The sequence below is a fragment of the Eptatretus burgeri genome, unplaced genomic scaffold (genome assembly GCF_056783735.1).
Source record: "Eptatretus burgeri isolate ZD-2024b unplaced genomic scaffold, Ebu_testis_v1 Ebu_testis_scaffold_889, whole genome shotgun sequence".
Lineage (NCBI taxonomy): Eukaryota > Metazoa > Chordata > Myxini > Myxiniformes > Myxinidae > Eptatretus > Eptatretus burgeri.
The window spans coordinates 1,438-23,362 of record NW_028222838.1 but is presented as its reverse complement, the minus strand read 5'-3'; the positions used below and the strand labels follow the sequence as shown (position 1 = coordinate 23,362).

The following is a 21,925-nucleotide window of genomic DNA, read 5'->3' as shown; positions in this document are numbered from 1 at the left end:
ACCGTAAATTCTCTGGCCTTGCCCTCCCCCCCCTGCTCTGTCTGCGATTTGTTCCCACCACATTTCCGCAAGGCGCTCAAGGGCCGCCAGCAACCCCCTTCTGGTAAAACTACCAAAATCACGAATCACTGCTCACCTTCACTCTTTCATTCCTCTTTTTTTCCCACCTTTTGAATGAACTCCCACACTCACTTCAATCCCATTCTTCCCTCCAGGTCTTCAAAATCGTTGTTCACCACCACCTCTTATCTTCCCCCATCCAAAACCACGATCTTTTCTTCCCTCGTTAATCCACCCCAAACCCACCTCCTTCAAATTCCTTGCTTTCCTTCCGAAAGTTCCCTGTCGTGTAAGGTTCTGAAAGTCCCTGTAATGTCCATCTTGTATACTCCATGTACACCGCCCTATCCCTCTTCCTTCCACAGATGTCCGAATGTCTCTGTAGTGTTCCCCACTGTTTTATCCTTCCCTCTCCCCCCCCACCCCCATTTCTTGTCTCCTGCTCCCCTTGTTGTACGTTCTGTGTGTTATCTTTCATACGAGCCTCGACAATGTCGACAAAAAAAGCTGGTCTTCAAAGACAGCTGCCTGGATACACAACGACGTGACAAGTCTTTCCTTGAACAATCAGAGCGACTGCACATACTCGCCTCTGATACCCGTGATACTGATTCGTTTGTCGGGCCCTGAGTCATGATCAGGTCCACGGCAGCCACGTGACCGGCAGACCCTGCCAACCTTGAAGCCCACATCACGTCCAAAGATGACTTTTCTGAGGCGGCCATGACGGTGTGTGTCTCAAGGTGTTCGTGCTGGGGATGGTGTAAATACAATGATGGGAGAATATCGACCCCAATAAATAAATAAATAAACTTTCGAGGAAATAATGAATGAATGAATGAATGAAGAACATGTGGGAGCGAAATTCAGTTTGAACAAGAATGACTGGACTGTGGTCAGCACCTGCGACGCAAAAAACAACAACAACAACCCAGGCAGTGTATAATTACAACCCGGTTCTGGCGGGAATTTGTAATTTGTTCAGGATGCCGGAAATAGCTCGCCTTCCAAGCTGCAAAGGACATCGTGGGATCTTTAACATCTGCCAACGAATGCTGGCAGAAGGGTCGTCCGGTTTTAACGTCCATCCGAGGGACGGTACACGCATCGATGAATCACCAGGATGGCAGTTTATAACCTGGTCCGGATTCGAGCACATGGTACATAGCTTCGAGGTGGGTGTAGCCGTGTACGAACGTCCAGGCCAGCCTGATTGTGAGGACACGAGTGGATCGCCTGATGTGTTCTGGCAAAAGCAAACCACGTGATCTCGAACCACGGTTTCTCGGCGGCAGATTCGCTCCCGCTCAATCACGTGACCGATGACATCATGAAGAACACTGACATCGTGACCTTGCAGATTTCCGTTGCTGATCCGCAAACCATTTCATTCCGTCCGCTCCATGGAAATCCGGTCCAGGTTTTACGAATTTGCCTGATGGGCGGGGCTTGTATAGTCTCGTGTCCGCACTCTTCTTCTTCGATAAAAAATCTCTTCCTCATCCATGCTGCAAGCACGATGAACGTGAGGCGCCTTTACAAACACGTGATGACGCTTTACCTCATCTTCAACTCAATTTTCATGGTGAGTGAAAACCTCAAACTCCTCTTATTCTGTTTTTTCCCCAAATTTCGGTCAAAATACATTTGGAAACCTTTCGTTTACTCTGAATATAATTTATTTATTATTTGTACAACGTCAGCGTTGTTTCGTTTTTTTTGTGATAATTTTATGATTATTCTTGGACAAAGCGACGTTGATAGTGGAGACGAAAACGAGGAGACATCTGAAGGGCGTGAGTGAGGATGTGCACGATGAATATGGAGGAGAGTGAGAGGAGTGTAATAGAAGCAGGAGTCGTGTTCAGACCGCACGGATCACGGGGAGGTATTCTCAGTTGACTTGGCACAACAACACCTCCAGCAGCACCACCTCCACCACCACCACCTCCACCACCACCCCACCACCACCTCCACCACCACCACCACCACAATACAGTGCAGTAGTTGCTAAAGAATTGCAAGTTCTTCAAACATACATTGCAGCAGTGAGGGTGTGGAGTGGGGATAGACAGGAATGAGGATGTGGGGGAGAGTTTGGATGTGGATCAGAGTGAGGGTGTGGGGGAGAGTCAGGATGTGGTGGGGGGAGTGTGGATGTGGGGGAGAGTCAGGATGTGGGGGAGAGTCAGGATGTGGGGGGAAGTGAGGATGTGGGGGAGAGTGTGGATGTGGGGGAAAGTGAGGATGTGGGGGAGAGTGAGGGTGTGGAGCAGAGTGTGGATGTGGAGCAGAGTGTGGATGTGGAGCAGAGTGTGGATGTGGGGGAGAGTGTGGATGTGGAGCAGAGTGTGGATGTGGAGCAGAGTGAGGATGTGGAGCACAATGTGGATGTGGAGCGGAGTGAGGATGTGGAGCAGAGTGAGGATGTGGAGCACAATGTGGATGTGGAGCAGAGTGAGGATGTGGAGCACAATGTGGATGTGGAGCAGAGTGAGGATGTGGAGCACAATGTGGATGTGGAGCAGAGTGAGGATGTGGAGCAGAGTTAGGATGTGGAGCACAATGTGGATGTGGAGCAGAGTGAGGATGTGGGGGGGAGTGTGGATGTGGAGCAGAGTGAGGATGTGGAGCAGAGTGTCGATGTGGAGCAGAGTGAGGATGTGAACTCGACCAGACCAATCTGCCTCGTAAAATTGTCAGACATCGTGTGTCCTTGCTAAATCCCTGAAGTCCACCATGGAGAGAGATACTAGAGTACATGATCTGAGGCACCACAGGGAGCAAGAACAGGAAAGATTGGAGGGGAAGTTGGACATGATCAAGTGAAGCAGATAAAGGCAGATAATTAGAGAAGTATACTTTGGGAAATCGACACGTTGGGTGAAGCCAGAAGTGTGGTAAAATACATTGGCTTCAATACCATGGATGGTGATGTAAGGACAGACACCAAGCCACGTCGGATGGTGACAGTTGAAGTCAACACAGATTAGGAAGAGAGAAAGAGAGAGAGAGAGAGAGAGAGAGAGAGAGAGAGAGAGAGAGAGAGAGAGAGAGAGAGAGAGAGAGAGAGAGAGAGAGAGAGAGAGAGAGAGAGAGAGAGAGAGAGAGAGAGAGAGAGAGAGAGAGAGAGAGAGAGAGAGAGAGAGAGAGAGAGAGAGAGAGAGAGAGAGAGAGAGAGAGAGAGAGAGAGAGAGAGAGAGAGAGAGAGAGAGAGAGAGAGAGAGAGAGAGAGAGAGAGAGAGAGAGAGAGAGAGAGAGAGAGAGAGAGAGAGAGAGAGAGAGAGAGAGAGAGAGAGAGAGAGAGAGAGAGTTTGGATAAGACGATATTATTATTGCGGTTTCATTGGCCGAGACGCATCACGCTGGATTAAGGGCCTAATTACTCCTTTACCAAACTCAATTTGGTTTGTCCGAGTTTGATCTACTGCCATACCGGAACCAAGCCAGTCCAAATGGCGACGAGAACGGTTTGTCACATAATTTCACCTGAGCAAGTGTAAAGTGTTGGGATGGTTCAGCGCAGGGCTGCTCGATTGATTCTGTGCCGAGCTCGACTGAGCTATGAGAAGAGGCTGAAGGACACAGGGCTTTATACACCACATTCTCAATCCAGAGAGACATCGATCCAGAGATATTCCATCAGGGTTTGGGAGGTATAGTCCATTGCTGGGACAATGAGTTTGACAAAGGGAGTGCAGGTGCAGTTTGTGAGGGATGGGGTAAGAGTCTCATGGGGTGGAGGTGAGGACAGGGTGTTCAGAGCAGAATAAACAGGAAGGGATGGATGAGGGTTAATAGGTAAGGATGGATTCCATGATTGGCAAGAAAGTCTCTGTCCCAGGATACCTTGATCGGCATCACGGCAACACATCGCTGTTGGGATCAATTGATATGAATGGATCAGAGGAGGAGGGAGATGAGGAGGCGAATAAAGACCAACGAGTTCACCACAGGTCCTGTGAGGAGATCACACGACTGCAGTCACACATATGAGAGAATGCAGGAGATGAAAGTAATGAAGGGGTGAAACAAAATCAACTGTAATCACATGTTTCTCTCTTGCAGGCGGCTGGTAGTGTTTTGCTCGGTTTCGGTCTGTGTACCCACTTCTGTGGAAAGGCCACAATCCTGCACAGATTGGATAAGGCTCCTTCAACCTTCTACTTTGGTGGTGAGCAAAATTACTTCAACTTGGCACGGCTTGAACGCATCTGAGTTTATTTATTAGTTTTAGACATCATTCCTTGACGATTCCATGCTCACCTCCACTATGTGAGTGAATGAAGAATATATAATTAAACCTGAGATAATTATTGCTATTTATTTTAATTCACTGCCGTTTTGCAATATATGTACTGTATATGATAGGGTGATGCTGTCTGTCTGTTTGTCTGTCTGCCTGTCTGTCCCACCCTGAAACATGGAAATGCTCCTTGGAGACATATTTTCATTATTCAGTAAAAGTTGCTTCAAATGAATCAAAACCGATGGGTGTCGAAAGTTTTTTTTTTAATAAGACCATTCTCACTCTGTTAAAACAACTTCGGTCTACAGATGCGTGATCCTTGAAGACCAGGCTTTCGATTAGAAATCTGTAACAAGGTGTCTCACCAACATGAAACAGGGTGTCTTACTCTACTGGTTTATGTGTGTCCTTCGAGGAGATGTAGATTTTGGGATCATGTTGAAACCATCAACCCCCTTCTGGTGAAACTACCTAAATCCAGGATCACTGCTCACCTCCGCCCATTTGTCCCTCTTTTTCCCACATGTAGAACCAACTTCCACATCCTCTTCAATCTCATTCTTCCCTCCGGGTCTTCAAGACAGCTGTTCACCATCATCTCAAGTCGTCCCCAATCCAAAACCAAAATCTTTTCTACCCTCATGAACGCCCCCACCCCACCCCAAGCCTAGCTCCTTCCAAATGTCCAGTTTTCCCCCAAATGTCCAGGAAACTCCTGAGAGTTTCCTTCTGTATCCATATTGTCGACCCCATGCATCCCATTTCTCCCCACACCCGTTGCTTCTCCAAGTCTCCGTCGATCTTGGGCTTCGACTCTGCTGTCGGTGTTCCCCCCTCTCTCTGCTGTTCCTTTTGTCCTGTTGCATCCTGATCCGTTCAGTGTCCTAATACTGTTGCGAATCTGGAAGCCATGAGCACACAACATACAGGTCCAAGACAACAGTTATATCGGTAAGTATGTGTTTTAGTTAGGGTCCCCGTCCCTCGTTTAAAGGGGTGAATAAATGTTCATGCGCTGTGAAGTTATTTTAATAGTCAGGGTTTTTACGTCAACGCCATCTTCAGCAACAATGCTCTGCTCGCGCCATTCTCCCAGAGCTCGCCAGCAAGCACGTGCGTGTCAGCACGTACGTGGGCGGAGTTCACAAAGGCCTGACGTCTCTCGCAAATCCTCGGCAGATCGGGGACGAGGTGGCCGTAAGTCTGTCAAAGGGCACAGAGCGAGCTCCAAGAGAAGAACAGCCTCTTCGGGGGGGCGGCGGGGGAATCAAGACGCCCGACACGCCCCCCGACCAATTATGGAGAGGCAACGGAGTTCCCCGGGCGAATGAGGTGCGCGGAGGGGTGCAACGCGTTCCCCCCGCCCCGGCGAGGGGCGAGTAGAAATAGACGGGACAGGCGGTGTGAAAAAGAGTCTTCTTCGTCTTCGTCTTCTTCTTGTGGTCGCCTGGTCTCCTGGTCGTTTTGGACCAATGTCGCCACTCCTGGACTCGTGTCGCTGGTGGTCTTTTGGCTCTCGTCTCATCGCTGGCTCTGGGCGTGTCGCAACGATCCCTCAGCTCGTCTCGCCGGTGTCTGGATTTGGCTCGCCTCTCGCTGGTGCCCGGTCCGACTCAGTGCGAAGACCACACGAGGTGGACAGGTCCGAGGCAGAATCTAGTCTTCAGCTCGCCCTTTCCCTCCGAGCTGGAGGCCTCAATGAAGACCACTTTGGGTCCGTTTCTTTTGGGTGTGTGTGTGTGTGTGTGTGTGTGTTTTTGTGGCGCCAGTCCAGTAAGTAGTCATAGTATAAGTGCCTTGCTGTATGTACATACGTGCCTCTTATTATTCGGATAACTCTGCTTCCTACGTGGTTCCTCCATTATAAATATACCCATGTGTTAAATGTATCGGTTCGTTTTTATCTTTCTTTTATTGGTTTAACATGGTGCGTGTTGGAGAATTAGCCAGGCTGTTGCCGCTGAAAAGGGACATTTGGACCGACAAAAGCTCGGTGACCGTCCGCTCGGGTCGTACACGGTTCGAATACGCTAGCGGCTCGTTCCGTACGGGCGCCGTAGAGGGTGAATTTCCCCGGTAGTTTGGACGACGTGGGTATTTAGGTAAATTGAAATTGGCAATCGACCCTACCCCACGTGGTCGATCTGTTGGCGAACTTCGGTCTGATAAGGAACCCGTCGGTTCCGGAGTTATCCGGGGTGACGACCTATACATTCTGGGTGATCGGTGGAGTCGACCCTGCAGATCCATGTGGCGGTCGTACTCATCGCCGATACCCGGCCCAGCAACAATACGAGCTCTTCCACGAGTCGTGACAGAGGGTCTCGCCAATTTGAAACAGGGTGTCTCAGTCTGGTGGTTTGGACTCATCCTTCAAGGAAGTGAAGATGAAGGGAACACTGAGTCCAACCTGAAGCAGGGCATCTCACTCTGGTCGTCAGAGCACATCCTTCAGGCAGATGAAGATGAAGGGATCACTGTGAACCCAACCTGAAACAAGATTTTCTTACAGTCTTACGACCAGCGTATTTATACGTATCCCTGACCTACAATTTTAAAAATCCAATTTTGTAATCCTTGTTCATCTTCCATCATTTGTTCGTTTTTTCCCAACTTCAATGCAAATTCATCCCACCTCCTTAAATCTACCTCCTCCTAACTCCCCCCTTGTTATACTCTCTTCTTACTCCTCCCGTCTTGCCCCCCCCATCCTACCTCCTCTCTCAAAACCTCTCCACTGTCCTCTGTTTTACTAACAGTTCCCACTCTGGTATCCCATACTGTTTGGTTTTCAAACATTTGTGGGTTCTGTTCCAACCCAACAAATGTCTCACTTTCTCATTCAGTACACTCCTCAATATCTCAAACATGCTCTCTGTTTCCTCTCATCACACCTCCCCTACTTCCCACCTCCTCAAATCTTGTTCCTCCCCCACCGGTCCCCATCTTTACCATACCACGACCTAGTCTCATCCTTCTCCTCTCCCGACCCCTCCCTTCTCCCTCCTCCTCCATGACTGTGCCTGCTCTCATTGTCTCCCTTGCCTCTCAATGCTTACCTCTCACCCTCCCTCTCAATTTCGCCACCTCCTCCGTCTTCAATGCAAATTTCACTCTCTTCCCCTCTCCCCAAGCCTCCCCCCACCTTTCTTAAAAGCTCCCCCCCCCCCACACACACACACACACACCCTTCTCCCTCAAATCTCCAGTCAGGTGTCCAATCAAAGCGGGACGTCTTGGTACCCGGTCATCACTGCCAGCAATTACACAGTGGCAGTTCCAGTTATGTCTCTTATTAATTACGTAACACACCAGGACACAAACACCACACAAAACAAGGCCTGGTGAGAGTGTGCAATCTCTGATTGCTCTTTTTCTTGTTTATTATCCGTTTTGTGCCCCCCTTTTCTTCCCCCACCACAACCCGCCATCGTCTCCTCCGTCGCGTTCAATCATCCCTTGTTCTTTGTTTTTATGATCGTGGTTTGGGAAATAAACCCGTTGGGTTTAAAAGTTTGAAGGTTTCTCGTGGCTGTCCTCACGACCAGACCAGAGCCAGTTCGGCTCGTCCGCCCAGCGTCGGTGTCAACCGACCTGGACACGACAATATGATGGTGGGTTTTTATTGCAGCGGGTTTGGAGTGGTGATGATATTTCCATTTCTGTGTTAAAATAGTGATACACGGGACGAGGCACGTGATATTATACTTCAGAGCAAAATGATGAATCCATGACATCATGTGCCTCATCGGAAGTACGATATTCCTGATGATCTTTACCTCTTCTCGATCGGTTTACATGATGCTGCTTCTCTCTTGTTTTTTTTTGTCCCAGGTGTGACAGCGTTGGTCGTAATGGGATCACTCATCATGCTTTTGGGTTTCCTCAATTTCTATGGAGCAATTCTGGAGTCACGAGCCATGTTGAAAACGGTCAGACATCTTTCCTCTTTGGACCGTGCCACCCAACCGCCCACCCGTCCCAAGAACGGCTTTCTGCCAAACCTTTACTACCTGTTCAGCAGTCATGATGATTTGGTTTCTTCCACGTAACAAGGATTGAGATGGTTTGATCCATGTATCAAGGCCTTACGATGACATGGTTCATTCCACCTGGCAAAACTCACTCGTTTCACCTCTTTCTTCACCCCGGTGCTGCTTATCCTTCCGTTCAGTGATTTGATTATTTGAACCACGTGATGTACGTTTAATTTACCTCCAATAGCAGTCTGCACAGTCGCAGATAGAGTCAGGACCTCGTGGTATTTCAGATGGAGTCAGGACCTCGTGGTATTTCAGATGGAGTCAGGACCTCGTGGTATATCAGATAGAGTCAGGACCTCGTGGTATATCAGATAGAGTCAGGACCTCATGGTATTTCAGACAGACAGTCAGGACCTCGTGGTATTTCAGATAGAGTCAGGACCTCGTGGTATTTCAGATAGAGTCAGGACCTCGTGGTATTTCAGATAGAGTCAGGACCTCGTGGTATTTCAGATAGAGTCAGGACCTCGTGGTATATCAGATAGAGAGTCAGGACCTCGTGGTATTTCAGATAGAGTCAGGACCTCATAATATTTCAGATTTGATTTATTTCGAGCCAATGCCTGGTAGGTATCCTTTGGATAAAAACAGTTTTAAAAGGAACCATTTGTTCCACCTTCACCTTTCTGATACCCATACCTGTTTCCCTTTTACTCCCAGTTCCTCGTCTGTCTCCTGATGACATTCACAGCAGAAATGGCAGTTGGCTTTTGGGCTTTAAGGATGAACAATGAGCAGGTTTGTCATTGCACACACCCGAATCAACAGACATTACTGCACACATACAAAACCCCTTACCGTCACTTCACCACAATTTAACGCATTCCCACTTACCAATGGAATGTCGCCACTCCTATCCATAATATAGATACACTTTTTAATATAAATGCATATAATGCATCTACATTTATAAATTCTGACCGCATTGGAAACTTCAAATATTGTGGAAGTGTGTGCTGATGGAGTGTGCTCCAGGGGGAGCAATGTTCACAGGTAAGTGTTGAAAAATCACCAATTGCATCGATATTCTTCTCTGGAATGCAGTCAGCAGTCAAGTGAGTTTGAGGAGGGATGTTGGGAGGAGGGAGGACAAGTAAAACGAGCCCCGTTGCCTCAGAGCGAGCTCGAAACAAGAGTTCGGGTGTACAAGAGTTCGGGTGGACAATGTACAATTACAAGTTCCTGAAAACAATCCACTTTCGACGCCGAGTCCTTATTTACTTGTCCGGTCTTCGGCTCACGGAGGATCTGCGCACACAAACACACACACACACACACACACACACACACACACACACACACACACACACGCATGAGCCAACACCAGATGCGACTTCAGACAAACATACCCGGTGACCTTGTGGGAAGTGACCTCGTTCTCTCGGAGAACTCTGGAACTGGCCCATCCATGTGACGAAACATGTCTCTCTCTCCTCGTCAGAGGGACAATAAGGGACAAATCTCCCCCAAACCACCTCCCTGCTCCCTCCCCAGGGTTTTGTCAATAATCTATCCTCTAAATGCTGAACATCAAACAAGGAAGCAGCACATCCCATTTATGAAGTATTTGTTATAAATTCTCGGCCATTCTCGGTTCGCACCGCCGACCTCCCAGACTCAGAGCGGTTGCTCTCACCACAATGCTGTTGAGTATGAGAATTGCCAAATCCCTCACTGTGGGATTGCAGAGATTTCCGTGATACAAACTACCACCCTGGTGTTTCACAATGCAGGACGAAGCATCGATATGATCACTCTGCCAATACACCCTTGGCTTTCATGGTGATTTGAACATTAAATGTCCCTCGCCAATTCGTACAGCAACACAACACTGTGATGGCAATCCTTTCTCGACACTGCCGTATTGATCCCACAGGTAGGTCGGTACCTGTCTTGTTGTTTTACCGAGTGGTTTGTTTTTTTTCTTTCCATTCAGGTCCCAAAAGAGATGAAAACTTTCTACGACAGGAAGTATTACGAGTACAACAATTCAGGGTCAAAGTTGGCGAAACAGTCTCTACTTGAGCTACACAACTTGGTACGTGACCCTCCATGGTTTTACCCCCTCCCTCACTGTCCCCATATTAACCCTTCCTCACAAACAAGTTCTGATCCTGCTCATGTTCTCTCTGCAGCTGGAATGCTGCGGTAAAAATGATGCTTTTAAACAGACCTTGTATCTTTTTAACAGCGTGTGTTCAGACACGCATGCAATACTGCGCAGGATCGCATCCCGGAAGGTAGGTCTTCAAAAACACTTGGGCTGATGTGTGTGCGTGTTAAGGAAAGCTCCTGCTTGTGCTTGAATCATTTTTACATGTAATTGGCTCGGAAAGGAGTCGGCTCGAGCTGTAACTCGTGGATGGAGGGTTTGTTCCACCTGTTAAAGCAGCAATGGCTCCTTTCCTGAACCATAATGAGCTCATCAAATGACTCGAGCTCTGGCTCATGAATAGAGAGTTTGTTCCACTTGTTAAAGCAGTAATGACTCCTTCCCTGAACTGGAATGAGATGATCAAATGACTCAAGCTATGATTCATGCATGGAGAGTTTCCTCCACCTGTTAAAGCAGTAATGGCTCCTTCCCTGAACTGGAATAAGATGATCAAATGACTCGAGCGATGACTCATGGATGGAGAGTTTGTTCCACCTGTAAAAGCAGCAATGGCTCCTTCCCTGAACTGGAATGAGATGATCAAATGACTCGAGCTCTGCCTCATGAATAGAGAGTTTGTTCCACTTGTTAAAGCAGCAATGGCTCCTTCCCTGAACTGGAATGAGATGGTCAAACGACTCAAACTGTGGCTCATGGATGGAGAGTTTGTTTCACCTGCTAAAGCAGCAATGGCTCCTTCCCTGAACCTTAATGAGCTCATCAAATGACTCGAGCTCTGCCTCATGAATAGATTTTGTTCCACTTGTTAAAGCAGTAATGGCTCCTTCCCTGAACTGGAATGAGATGGTCAAACAACTCAAACTGTGGCTCATGGATGGAGAGTTTGTTTCACCTGCTAAAGCAGCAATGGCTCCTTCGCTGAACTGGAATGAGATGGTCAAACGACTCGAGCTGTGGCTCATGGATGGAGAGTTTGTTACCGCCGCCAGAGGAGAGGGCATTGCATTTGGGTCTGTTTGTTTGTCCCCACAGAACTGTCGTGTTTTTCTCTGCAACCAGTTGTCCGAGTGAGACACAATTATCAGCATCGGCGCAACTCATGTAGAATGTTTTAATGATAATTATGACGTCAGAGGTCGCGTGAGGTGGCGGCCATGTTGGAAAAACTTTGAACCTCTGTGTCTGAAACCGCACCAATGAAAAAATTGAAACTTGCCGCGTGGCAAGTACTCCTCATGGGGAATAAATAAGTGTGATTTGTTATTACAACATCGGTGTCTTCGTAATGACGTCATAATTTTGTATGCAGAACACTACATCTGATCAGTGTGAAAATTTTTGAGGGTCATCTAGGGATGAAATGGTCCACAGAAAATTAAAATGATGACGTCATAGGTCAAATGATTTGGCAGCACTATTTTTTTTTTTTAAATTTAACCTTCAAAAATCTCTGAAATGGCTGAACAGATCGAGACAAAACTTTACACGTGTGACCGCCTATCAATGAGGAGCAAAAGGTTCACACATATGATGTCATTGGTCACATGGTTTGGCAGCCATTTTGGATTTACCCTGAAACCTATAAAAAAAATCCTCTTCTCCAGAACGGCTGGACAGATCGAGGGGAAAGTTCACACAAATGTCCCTCAAGCCGTGGGTGAACAAGTTTGTTTCGGAATAATTGATGTCACATGGTCTCGCAGCCATATTGGATTGAGCGAAAATCTTTAAATACATTCTTTCTCTTGAACCGCTTAATCAATCAATGTGAAACTTCACAATTATGATCTCGGAGTGATGAGGAATATAGGTTTTAAATTTCAACCTGATCGGAGAAGTGGTCTGCCAGCGATAATTATTGTTTAATTTTTTTTTTATTAATGTGGATTATTTTTCTATTTTATTTTTATTTTTTAATGAGGCTCACTTGGCTGTGTCTGGATGGGTTTGAGGGTAGAGGAGTAGCGGCTGAAACACAAATCCTGTCCACGTGCCTCCTGATGACTCCATTTTTGTTTTTGGCTTGTTTGGATTCCTTCTGATCGCTCCAATGCAGGAATGTATCTATTTGGTCTTCCATTTGATTTTAATTGAATTTATTTTAATCCCATTCTGAATTCGATTGAATAATAATAATTAAGAAAAACGCCGTGGGTCAGGGTCAGGTGTCCAATCAAAGTATGGTTGTGTCAAAGCGGGACGTCTTGCAACTAGTCATCACTGGCAGCAGTTATGAAGTGGCAGTTCCAATTATGTCTCTCTTTAATTACATAACACACCAGTACACAAACACCACACAAACTACACCACACAAACACGACACAAAACAAGTCCTGGCAAAGCTCTGCAATCTCTGATTGCTTCTTTTTTCTTGTTCCACCTGTTTCGAGGTTTTTTCGCGAGACCTTTCGAACAAGGCCTTTCACGCACGCGTCGTGTGTCATGCTTCCCGTGATTCGGTTCAACGAACCAGGACACTTTTAACAAGCCTTTACGAGGGTGAAACCCGTCACTAAAATCACCTTTTTAACAATATCTTCAGTGTTTAAATGAAAGACTGACAATTTAAAAATGGTTTACCATAGTTGTTGTGTTCCTGATTGCAAATTGGACTCACGAAAATAAATAGAAATGCGATAAATATCTGTGGATGAGAGGTGTCGAGTTCCTACTGTTGTCTGTGAATACGAGCGAGCGGTTTCAGTGGATAAATACTGGTACGAGCTTTCACAACCACCATTTATATCGGTACAGACCTCCACCAAGACCATTTGTTCACCACCTTGGTCACATGTTCTTTAATATATATATATATATATATATATATATATATATATATATATATATATATATATTGTGACGTCCACGGGACTTGAACAGTCCCGCCAACGTAGAATGAGCCGAAACGATGGAGGCGGTTTATCCTTTACAACCCAAAGATGGCGGTTCTAATCGCTCTACCGCAAACGGGACGAGGAAGGTGGCACGAGTCGCTTTTCACTGAGTTAATGATGTTTATTTCTCTAACCAGAAATAATAAGACTCGGCAAGAGGAGGGATCCGGGGCGATTCGACGGGATGGTGGTGTGGGTTCGGGCGTGGGGAAACACAAACAATTCCAATGGATATACCAATCTCAAACCCTCTAAGGCGCCAGGTACACACACACACACACACACACACACACACACACACACACACACACACACACACACACACAAAACGTAGCTGGTCCTGGTGGTCAGGCTGGCCCGTGGTGTAGACGCAACAGTCCCTGGATTGGCGTCGGACGAGCTGGCGTTGCGCTCGTCAGGGGCAGGAGACACCGTGGTGCTGTCGACCTCCTGGTGTCGGCGCAAGTCCGCTCACAGCCGCCAGGGAGCCAGTTCTGGCGCCAAGTTGTGAGCAGGAGAGGGAGGCAGGTCCGCCCGCCGTTCGACCCCGTGCTCCGAGCCAGCAGAACCCCAGAGCCAACCGAGGTGAGGCACGAGGCACAGCAAGGCCACGAGACACGATGAATCCAGGATCGAATCAGCGCAACAACACAGCACGCTCCCAGCACGGTTTTTCTTTTTTTTTTCTTTCCCAACGGTTTCTTTCTTTCCCAACGGTTCTTTCCAAACGGTTTTTCTTTCCCGATCTTCTTCCTCCCACCCTTTTCCCCGAACAGAACCTTTTTATCCTCGAGTCCTCGTCACTTTCAATCGAGCCGTTTTATTGGCCCTCCGCCGTCGCCTTCCGCCAATCGTGATCACGGGGCGGAGCCATCCGCAGCACTGTCCTGTGACGTCACGGCAAGCCTCCAGGGAATACTAACAGGGTTTACGCAGACACACTTACCCTATCCCGTCTCCCTGTCTAATTACGTGACAATTATCATTTCCCCCTTAAAGAAATGGACATTTACTAGACAACTTATCACCACTGAATTGCTACTTATTACATCGAGATCCTGGTAAAACTCGAACAGCATGGCATACCTAATTAAACATCCTAATTACCCTTTGAATGCATACCCCCCCCCTCCCTCAGACGTAACAATATATTTAATCTGCTGGATTCGATCATTGTTTTCTCCACTATTACAAGTGAGCTTGCGAAGAGTTTTTTTTCTTCTACTGTAGTTCCAGAGAAGGAAACCCCAATGGTGGTTGTCCACACAGTACATTCACAAACACTGCCTGCCTTTTCAGGATTGCCACGACAGCATCGATGAAATGCTTTCTTCGGTGATGTCTTTAATCGTGGGTGTGATGATCGGCATCGGTGTACTAAATGTAAGTTTTGTTGGGATCATGAGGGATCGGTGTATCGTAAAATGCAACTTTTGTTGGGGATTATGGGATTCATATATGACATTTGCAAATTCCGGTATTCTCAAAATACGTACACAAAATTTACTCTCATCTCCCCCAAATATTGATTCCATTCTTCTCCAACTTTTTCCTCCTGAACCCCTTCCCCATGTCTCTTCTATTAATATGAAGTATTTTTGTGTACATAATAAGTAAATTTCCCAAAATGTGGCAGCAGTCGTGTTTACACTTTGAAATAATATTCCCTTTCTCAAAGTAACTACAGTAGTTTGTAAAGTACCAGTTAAGTTATTTCTCCTTTCCAGGTGCTTGAAATCGTGTTGAACTTGGTAGTCCTCTGTTTTCTCCTCGGAATCCAACAACAGTTGATCGATTGGGGAAATATCAAAGGTGAGGAATGATTTGTTCTAGAATGTTCACCGTTCATGGGAATTCTTCAACTGCAGCTTCCTGGTTCGACTCCCAAAATCCAGGCTTACGGCACTCCTAACTCCTAACTTCCTCTTTACCCTGCACACCTTCACTCCTAACTTCCTCTTTACTCTGCACACCTTCACTCCTAACTTCCTGTTTACCCTGCACACCTTCACTCCCAACTTCCTCTTTACCCTGCACACCTTCACTCCTAACTTCCTCTTTACTCTGCACACCTTCACTCCCAACTTCCTCTTTACCCTGCACACCTTCACTCCTAACTTCCTATTTACTCTGCACACTTTCACTCCTAACTTCCTCTTTACTCTGCACACCTCCACTCCTAACTTCCTCTTTACCCTGCACAGCATCACTCCTAACTTCCTCTTTACCCTGCACACCTCCACTCCTAACTTCATCTTTACTCTGCACACCTTCACTCCTAACTTCCTCTTTACCCTGCACACCTTCACTCCTAACTTCCTCTTTACCCTGCACACCTTCACTCCTAACTTCCTCTTTACTCTGCACACCTTCACTCCTAACTTCCTCTTTACTCTGCACACCTTCACTCCTAACTTCCTGTTTACCCTGCACACCTTCACTCCCAACTTCCTCTTTACCCTGCACACCTTCACTCCTAACTTCCTCTTTACTCTGCACACTTTCACTCCTAACTTCCTCTTTACTCTGCACACTTTCACTCCTAACTTCCTGTTTACCCTGCACACCTTCACTCCCAACTTCCTCTTTACCCTGCACACCTTCACTCCTAACTTCCTCTTTACTCTGCACACCTCCACTCCTAACTTCCTCTTTACCCTGCACAGCATCACTCCTAACTTCCTCTTTACCCTGCACACCTTCACTCCTAACTTCCTCTTTACCCTGTACACCTTCACTCCTAACTTCCTCTTTACCTTGCACACCTTCACTCCTTACTTCCTCTTTACCCTGTACACCTTCACTCCTAACTTCCTCTTTACTCTGCACACCTCCACTCCGAACTTCCTCTTTACCCTGTACACCTTCACTCCTTACTTCCTCTTTACCCTGTACACCTTCACTCCTAACTTCCTCTTTACTCTGCACACCTCCACTCCGAACTTCCTCTTTACCTTGCACACCTTCACTCCCAACTTCCTCTTTACCCTGTACACCTCCATTCCTAACTTCCTGTTTACCGTGCACACCACTGCTCACTTCCTCTTTACCCTGTACACCTTCACTCCTAACTTCCTCTTTACCCTGTACACCTTCACTCCTAACTTCCTCTTTACCCTGTACACCTCCATTCCTAACTTCCTGTTTACCGTGCACACCACTGCTCACTTCCTCTTTACCCTGTACACCTTCACTCCTAACTTCCTCTTTACTCCGCACACCTTCACTCCTAACTTCCTCTTTACTCCGCACACCTTCACTCCTAACTTCCTCTTTACCCTGTACACCTTCACTCCTAACTTCCTCTTTACTCCGCACACCTTCACTCCTAACTTCCTCTTTACCGTGCACACCACTCCTAACTTCCTCTTTACCCTGCAGAACTACACTCCTAACTTCTTCTTTACCAGGCACACATTCACTCCAAACTTCCTCTTTACCGTGCACACCACTCCTAACTTCCTCTTTACCCTGCACACCTCCACTCCTAACTTCCTCTTTACTCCGCACACCTACACTCCTAACTTCCTCTATACACCACACCTTTCACTCCTAACTTCCTGTTTACCCTTTACACCTCCACTCCTAACTACCACTTTACCACACACACCTAAACTGCTAACTTCCTCTTTACCCTGCACACCTACACTGCTAACTTCCTCTTTACCCTGCACATCTTCACTGCTGACTTCCTCTTTACCCTGCACACCTACACTCCTAACTTCCTCTTCATCCCACATACCTGCACTCCTGACTTCCTCTTTACCCTGCACACCTTCACTCCAAACTTCCTCTTTACTTCGCACACCTTCACTCCTAACTTCCTCTTTACCCTGCGCACTTTCACTCCTAACTTCCTCTTTACCCTGCACACCTTCACTCCTAACTTCCTCTTTACCTTGCACACCTTCACTCCTAACTTCCTCTTTACCCTGCACACCTTCACTCCTAACTTCCTCTTTACCCTGCACACCTTCACTCCTAACTTCCTCTTTACCTTGCACACCTTCACTCCTAACTTCCTCTTTACCTTGCACACCTTCACTCCGAACTTCTTCTTTACCTTGCACACCTCTATTTCTAACTTCCTCTTTACCTTGCACACCTCCATTCCTAACTTCCTCTTTGCCTTGCACACCTCCATTCCTAACTTCCTCTTTACCTTGCACACCTTCACTCCTTACTTCCTCTTTACCCTGTACACCTTCACTCCTAACTTCCTCTTTACCTTGCACACCTTCACTCCTTACTTCCTCTTTACCCTGTACACCTTCACTCCTAACTTCCTCTTTACTCTGCACACCTCCACTCCGAACTTCCTCTTTACCCTGCGCACCTTCACTCCTGACCTCCTCTTTACTCCGCATACTTCACTCTTTTGTTCCTCTTTACACCACACACCTCCATCCTCTCTTCCTCTCCATTCTCCAGCTTACTGTGACTGTGTCCCCACTGTCGCGTCATCACCGTTTGCCCTGAGTCATCCCGCTCTTCCATGCATTCAATGATAAGACGACTCGGTCCTGGCACGGTATCCCCGGTGCACGAATATTTGATGGAATTTGCATTGATTTTGAAGGTTTCACACAGATGAACGTGAAGCCGGGTGTCTTATCTACTCGCATCTGGTGGACGTTAAATATCCCCATGGTGTCTTTGGACGAAGGGGAGGCGAGTTATCGCAAGCACGCTGAATTATAAATGAGCAGGGGCACTCCATTAATGGCACAGTAACAGATCAGTCATGATGAAACCAGTGGGTGAAATTAATTATAATTGAATCCCGGTCCGACAATCACGAATGACGTCACTTTCTCTCATGCCAGTGTGCCCTCCTTATTCAACAACCATCCCCCTCCCCATATTTTTCCCCACTCCTCTCCTTATTCACTTTAATCCCCGTCTTTGGCGTTGTTATTTATTATTTACAATTGCATTTCAAAACAGCTCAAAAAAGACGAAATTGAATCACAGGTTGGAATAATTGATCCTAAGTGATCCATTTCCGGCTCCTGTTGAGTCTTCACCCTCTTGGGCAGCCTGGTGCTGGCTTGGCGGTTAGGGTGGTGGCTTGGGATCCGAGGGTCCTGAGTTCGAGCCCCGTTTCCTGCTGAATTAACACCAGGGGGTTGACTCATCCTGTCATCCTTCCGAAGTCAGCAAAATGAGCACCAGTATACTGGTAATAGGGGCTGTTAGCGACATAGCCGCACCCCTAACCAATGATGCAACCAGCAGCCAAAAAGGCAGCACACGATGGGAATCCTCTCGGGTGGTGAAACAGTAATCCGAGTGTGTCTGACCTGGAATTACACAGGATGTTGAATATCCAAGACGAGAAGATGATTATTTGGAATCTCAGTAACTCTCATGTTTGATATATCATCACACTGCCAACTGCTTACACCTTGTCCCTTTAGTCCTCATTTCAATCGTCCTTTTCCCCTCTACCCCTGTGCAGATGGCCCTCAACAACCTTTTGAGAACAACTCCGGAGACCTTCCAACAGCCACTCCAGTACCTGAAGATATCTGCGAGCAACCTGATGAGAACATGTACAGAGAACTTCCAGGACTCCCTCAAATACCGGAAGAAGTCGACGAGTACCCTGATGAGAACATTCACAGAGGTCTTCCAGTACTCCCTCAAATACCGGAAGAAGTCTGCGAGCCCCTTTATGAGAGCATGTGCAGAGGCCTTCCAGTACTCCCTCAAATACCGGAAGAAGTCTGCGAGCCCCTTTATGAGAGCATGTGCAGAGGCCTTCCAGTACTCCCTCAAATACCGGAAAATGTCTGCGAGCACCCTGATGAGAACGTGTACAGAGGCCTTCCAGTACTCCCACAAATACCAGGAGATGTCTGAGAGCAAGTACAGAGGCCTTCCAGTACCCACTCGAGTACCAGTAGATGAAGGCAAACAACGTCATGAAAACAAGTACAGAGGTCTTCCAGGACTCACTTGGTATTTACAGACCTGGAAATATGATGTTTGTCAACGATCATCTTGTTTCGTTTTGAGGAAGAGCCTCGGCAGCGTTTAACTTGTGATTCTCCACCCGATTCATCATGACTCTGTCTGTGTGACATTTTTATTACTCCACTGACGTGGTCACTCAACAGGGCCTTCCACCTTCACGTGACTTTGCTCCATAGCCCACCCAGAAATCATTGAGTCATTTGTTGAGCGATTTAGGCCATCTCAAGGGCCGCTCATGAGTGGGCAATAACAAAAGCATCTCAAGTTATGAATCATCGTGTTTAATGTCAATAAAAAAGCAAACAAAAGACGTGTGAATGTTTGGGGAAGGGGTGGAAAGGTCTCTGGTTGGTTCTGATCTCCTTTAGCAGGTTTCAGAAGGTCAAACAGAGTCCCTTCAGGACTCAAGGTATCCACCTGCAGTCATGCCACCTCCTGCACTCACACAAATCCCAGGCCCTGCCCCTGGGTGTGCCCACCCGGGCTCCCATAACCTCCATAAATGACCGAGACGATGATCGAATTTACACTGAATGATTTTAACAAGTTACTGCTCTCATTACCATTCACGTTCCCCCAAGGATCGTCCGATTTATAAACCCAATTTGGTGGTTGCTCACGCATGAAGGCAGGAAGATGCCAAAACGATTCTTCGCAAATAAATGGTTTTATTCAAAAAGTATTCGGAGATAAGGATGGATGAGAAGCTATTAAATAAAATATGGAACAAACCAAGTGGTCGACAGACACAAGGAAAAAAGAAGGGGAAACACTCAAGCGTATCTACAATTAAACTACACCCCAACTAGGGCACCAAACTTCTGGACTTAACCAGATACAATGGGAGCAGGTGAGGACTTGCACAGGTGAGGTTTGAACTGGTCTCGATCCAGGGCACAGGGCGAAGTTCGAAGCGGAAGAGTAGAGGATGGCATCCGCATCTCTCGGTTGTCAGTGATGAAGTAGAGAGAGAGAGAGAGCTGAGATGTCCTCTGCTGTGCACATGCACTGACGCAGCATTTACCTCCTCCAGGACTGCCTTCATGCACACGGCTGATGTCACAATTGGCCACCTGCTGCCAGTGGGCGCCGTTGCCTTTCTGGCCTTCCCTCCCATTGGGGGGAAGTGTTCCACCCCTAACCAGGGCTCCACAGCCCACTTTTCCCACCCTGGCTGTGTGGTCCATGATAAAGTCCATTCCATTTAAGTGAGTATCACTTCCTTCGTGCCCTTTGTGCTTCAGTCCTCACCTGTCTTCGTCTGCACACGAGGTGTTACAGAATACAACCTTATCCTATCCTGCTCTACAAAGGGCGGTCAGTGCACATATTACAAACTAACAAATACAACCCGTCGCTTCGCTGGTGGGATTATGAAGGGGGGAGGGGAGTGAGAGGAAGGGGAAAGATGGAGGAGTGAGGGAGGAGGGAAAGGAGGGAGAGGGGTGGGTGAGAGGGAGATGGGAGAAAGAGAAGGGGGAAATTGAGAGATCAGGCCAAAAACAATAGATAGCAAATCTCAAAAAAACATTTTGCTCGACATGTTTTTCTGGATCAGGCATTGCGTGGCGGAGGTGTTCGCTCCACCGAGCGCCCTTCTACTTCTTGTTTTGTGTTGATTTTGTTCGCCCTTGTGTATATGTGGTTGTGAGAGTGTGCTGTCAGTAGTTGGTTGACCTGTTGAGCTCATGATGTGTTTTTGATGCTACGAGTAAGTGTGACTCTCTTCAGCAAACCCATTGCTGTTTTTGTGATTTGTTTTTTTTTTGTTTGTTTATTTTTGGAAACCCTAAGGTCAGAGCAAGGTCCAAGAAGCCTCCACTCACCATCCCAATCAAAAGCAACAGAAGGCGAGCTCTGCAAAAAAAAATTTTTGAAAAAGATCAACGGTAAGAGGTATTTTGGAGATTTTCGGTGAATATTTTGGGGAATAACAGCATTTGGAGTCGGAGTGAGTTAACGTGAGGACTACGAGGCATTCTCCACCAACCGTCATGATTTTGTTTTCTCTCTTCTCTTCGTCTTTCTGTTTCCATGGGATGAAAACGTTGCTTCGTACCGGTCCCTTTTCACACCTTCCTCTCTGCTAACAGGCCTCCATTGTATTTTGTCTCACTAACTCCGAAGGGATGGGAGAAGATATTGTAATCACCTCCACCACCAAAGGTGCACGGAGGTTGTGTTTGCTCCCCTGTCTGTTTGTCTGTGAGCACGATATCTCAAAACGTTATGAACGGATTCGAACGAAATTTTGTGGAGAGGTTGGGTGCGTAACAAGGACGAATTGATTCGATTTTGGTGAAGATTCGGATCCTGATATAATTGATTTTTTTTGTGTGATTCTTCACCATTGAGAGAGGGGCCAAAAATGATTTGCAGCAGAACGTCTCAAAAAAGTTGTGGATAGATTCGGATGGAACTTGGTCGATGAGTTGGGTCGGTGACAACAAGAAGCCGATTCGATTTTGGTTTGTCACAAGGACGAATGGTCCGGGTGTACGGCCAGCCTATCAGTGGGATACAAAACGTGAATTGTTCTGCCTGGCGGAGGGAAGCGCAATATCAATTGTTGTTCCACCCTTGT

General features: G+C 47.1%; 1 protein-coding gene across 1 annotated transcript; it reads left to right on the top strand.

The window, feature by feature from the left end:
• Positions 1–1,522: 1,522 nt before the first annotated feature.
• On the top strand, positions 1,523–19,649 carry LOC147007031 (uncharacterized). The gene is made up of 7 exons (XM_085867622.1): positions 1,523–1,645; positions 4,129–4,234; positions 8,144–8,241; positions 9,013–9,090; positions 14,662–14,745; positions 15,090–15,174; positions 18,824–19,649. The coding sequence occupies exons 1-7, from the start codon at positions 1,580–1,582 to the stop codon at positions 19,225–19,227; spliced, it is 921 nt and encodes a 306-aa protein (XP_085723748.1). The 5' UTR covers positions 1,523–1,579; the 3' UTR covers positions 19,228–19,649.
• Positions 19,650–21,925: the final 2,276 nt, after the last annotated feature.

What these genes read in the sequence shown, in the direction of transcription:
- LOC147007031 (XM_085867622.1), top strand. Translation starts at nt 1,580, where the DNA reads ATGAACGTGAGGCGCCTTTACAAACACGTGATGACGCTTTACCTCATC. An exon ending in CACGAGCCATGTTGAAAACG is followed by an intron (nt 8,242 to 9,012) that starts GTCAGACATCTT and finishes TTTTACTCCCAG; the next exon opens with TTCCTCGTCTGTCTCCTGAT. An exon ending in TCGGCATCGGTGTACTAAAT is followed by an intron (nt 14,746 to 15,089) that starts GTAAGTTTTGTT and finishes TCTCCTTTCCAG; the next exon opens with GTGCTTGAAATCGTGTTGAA.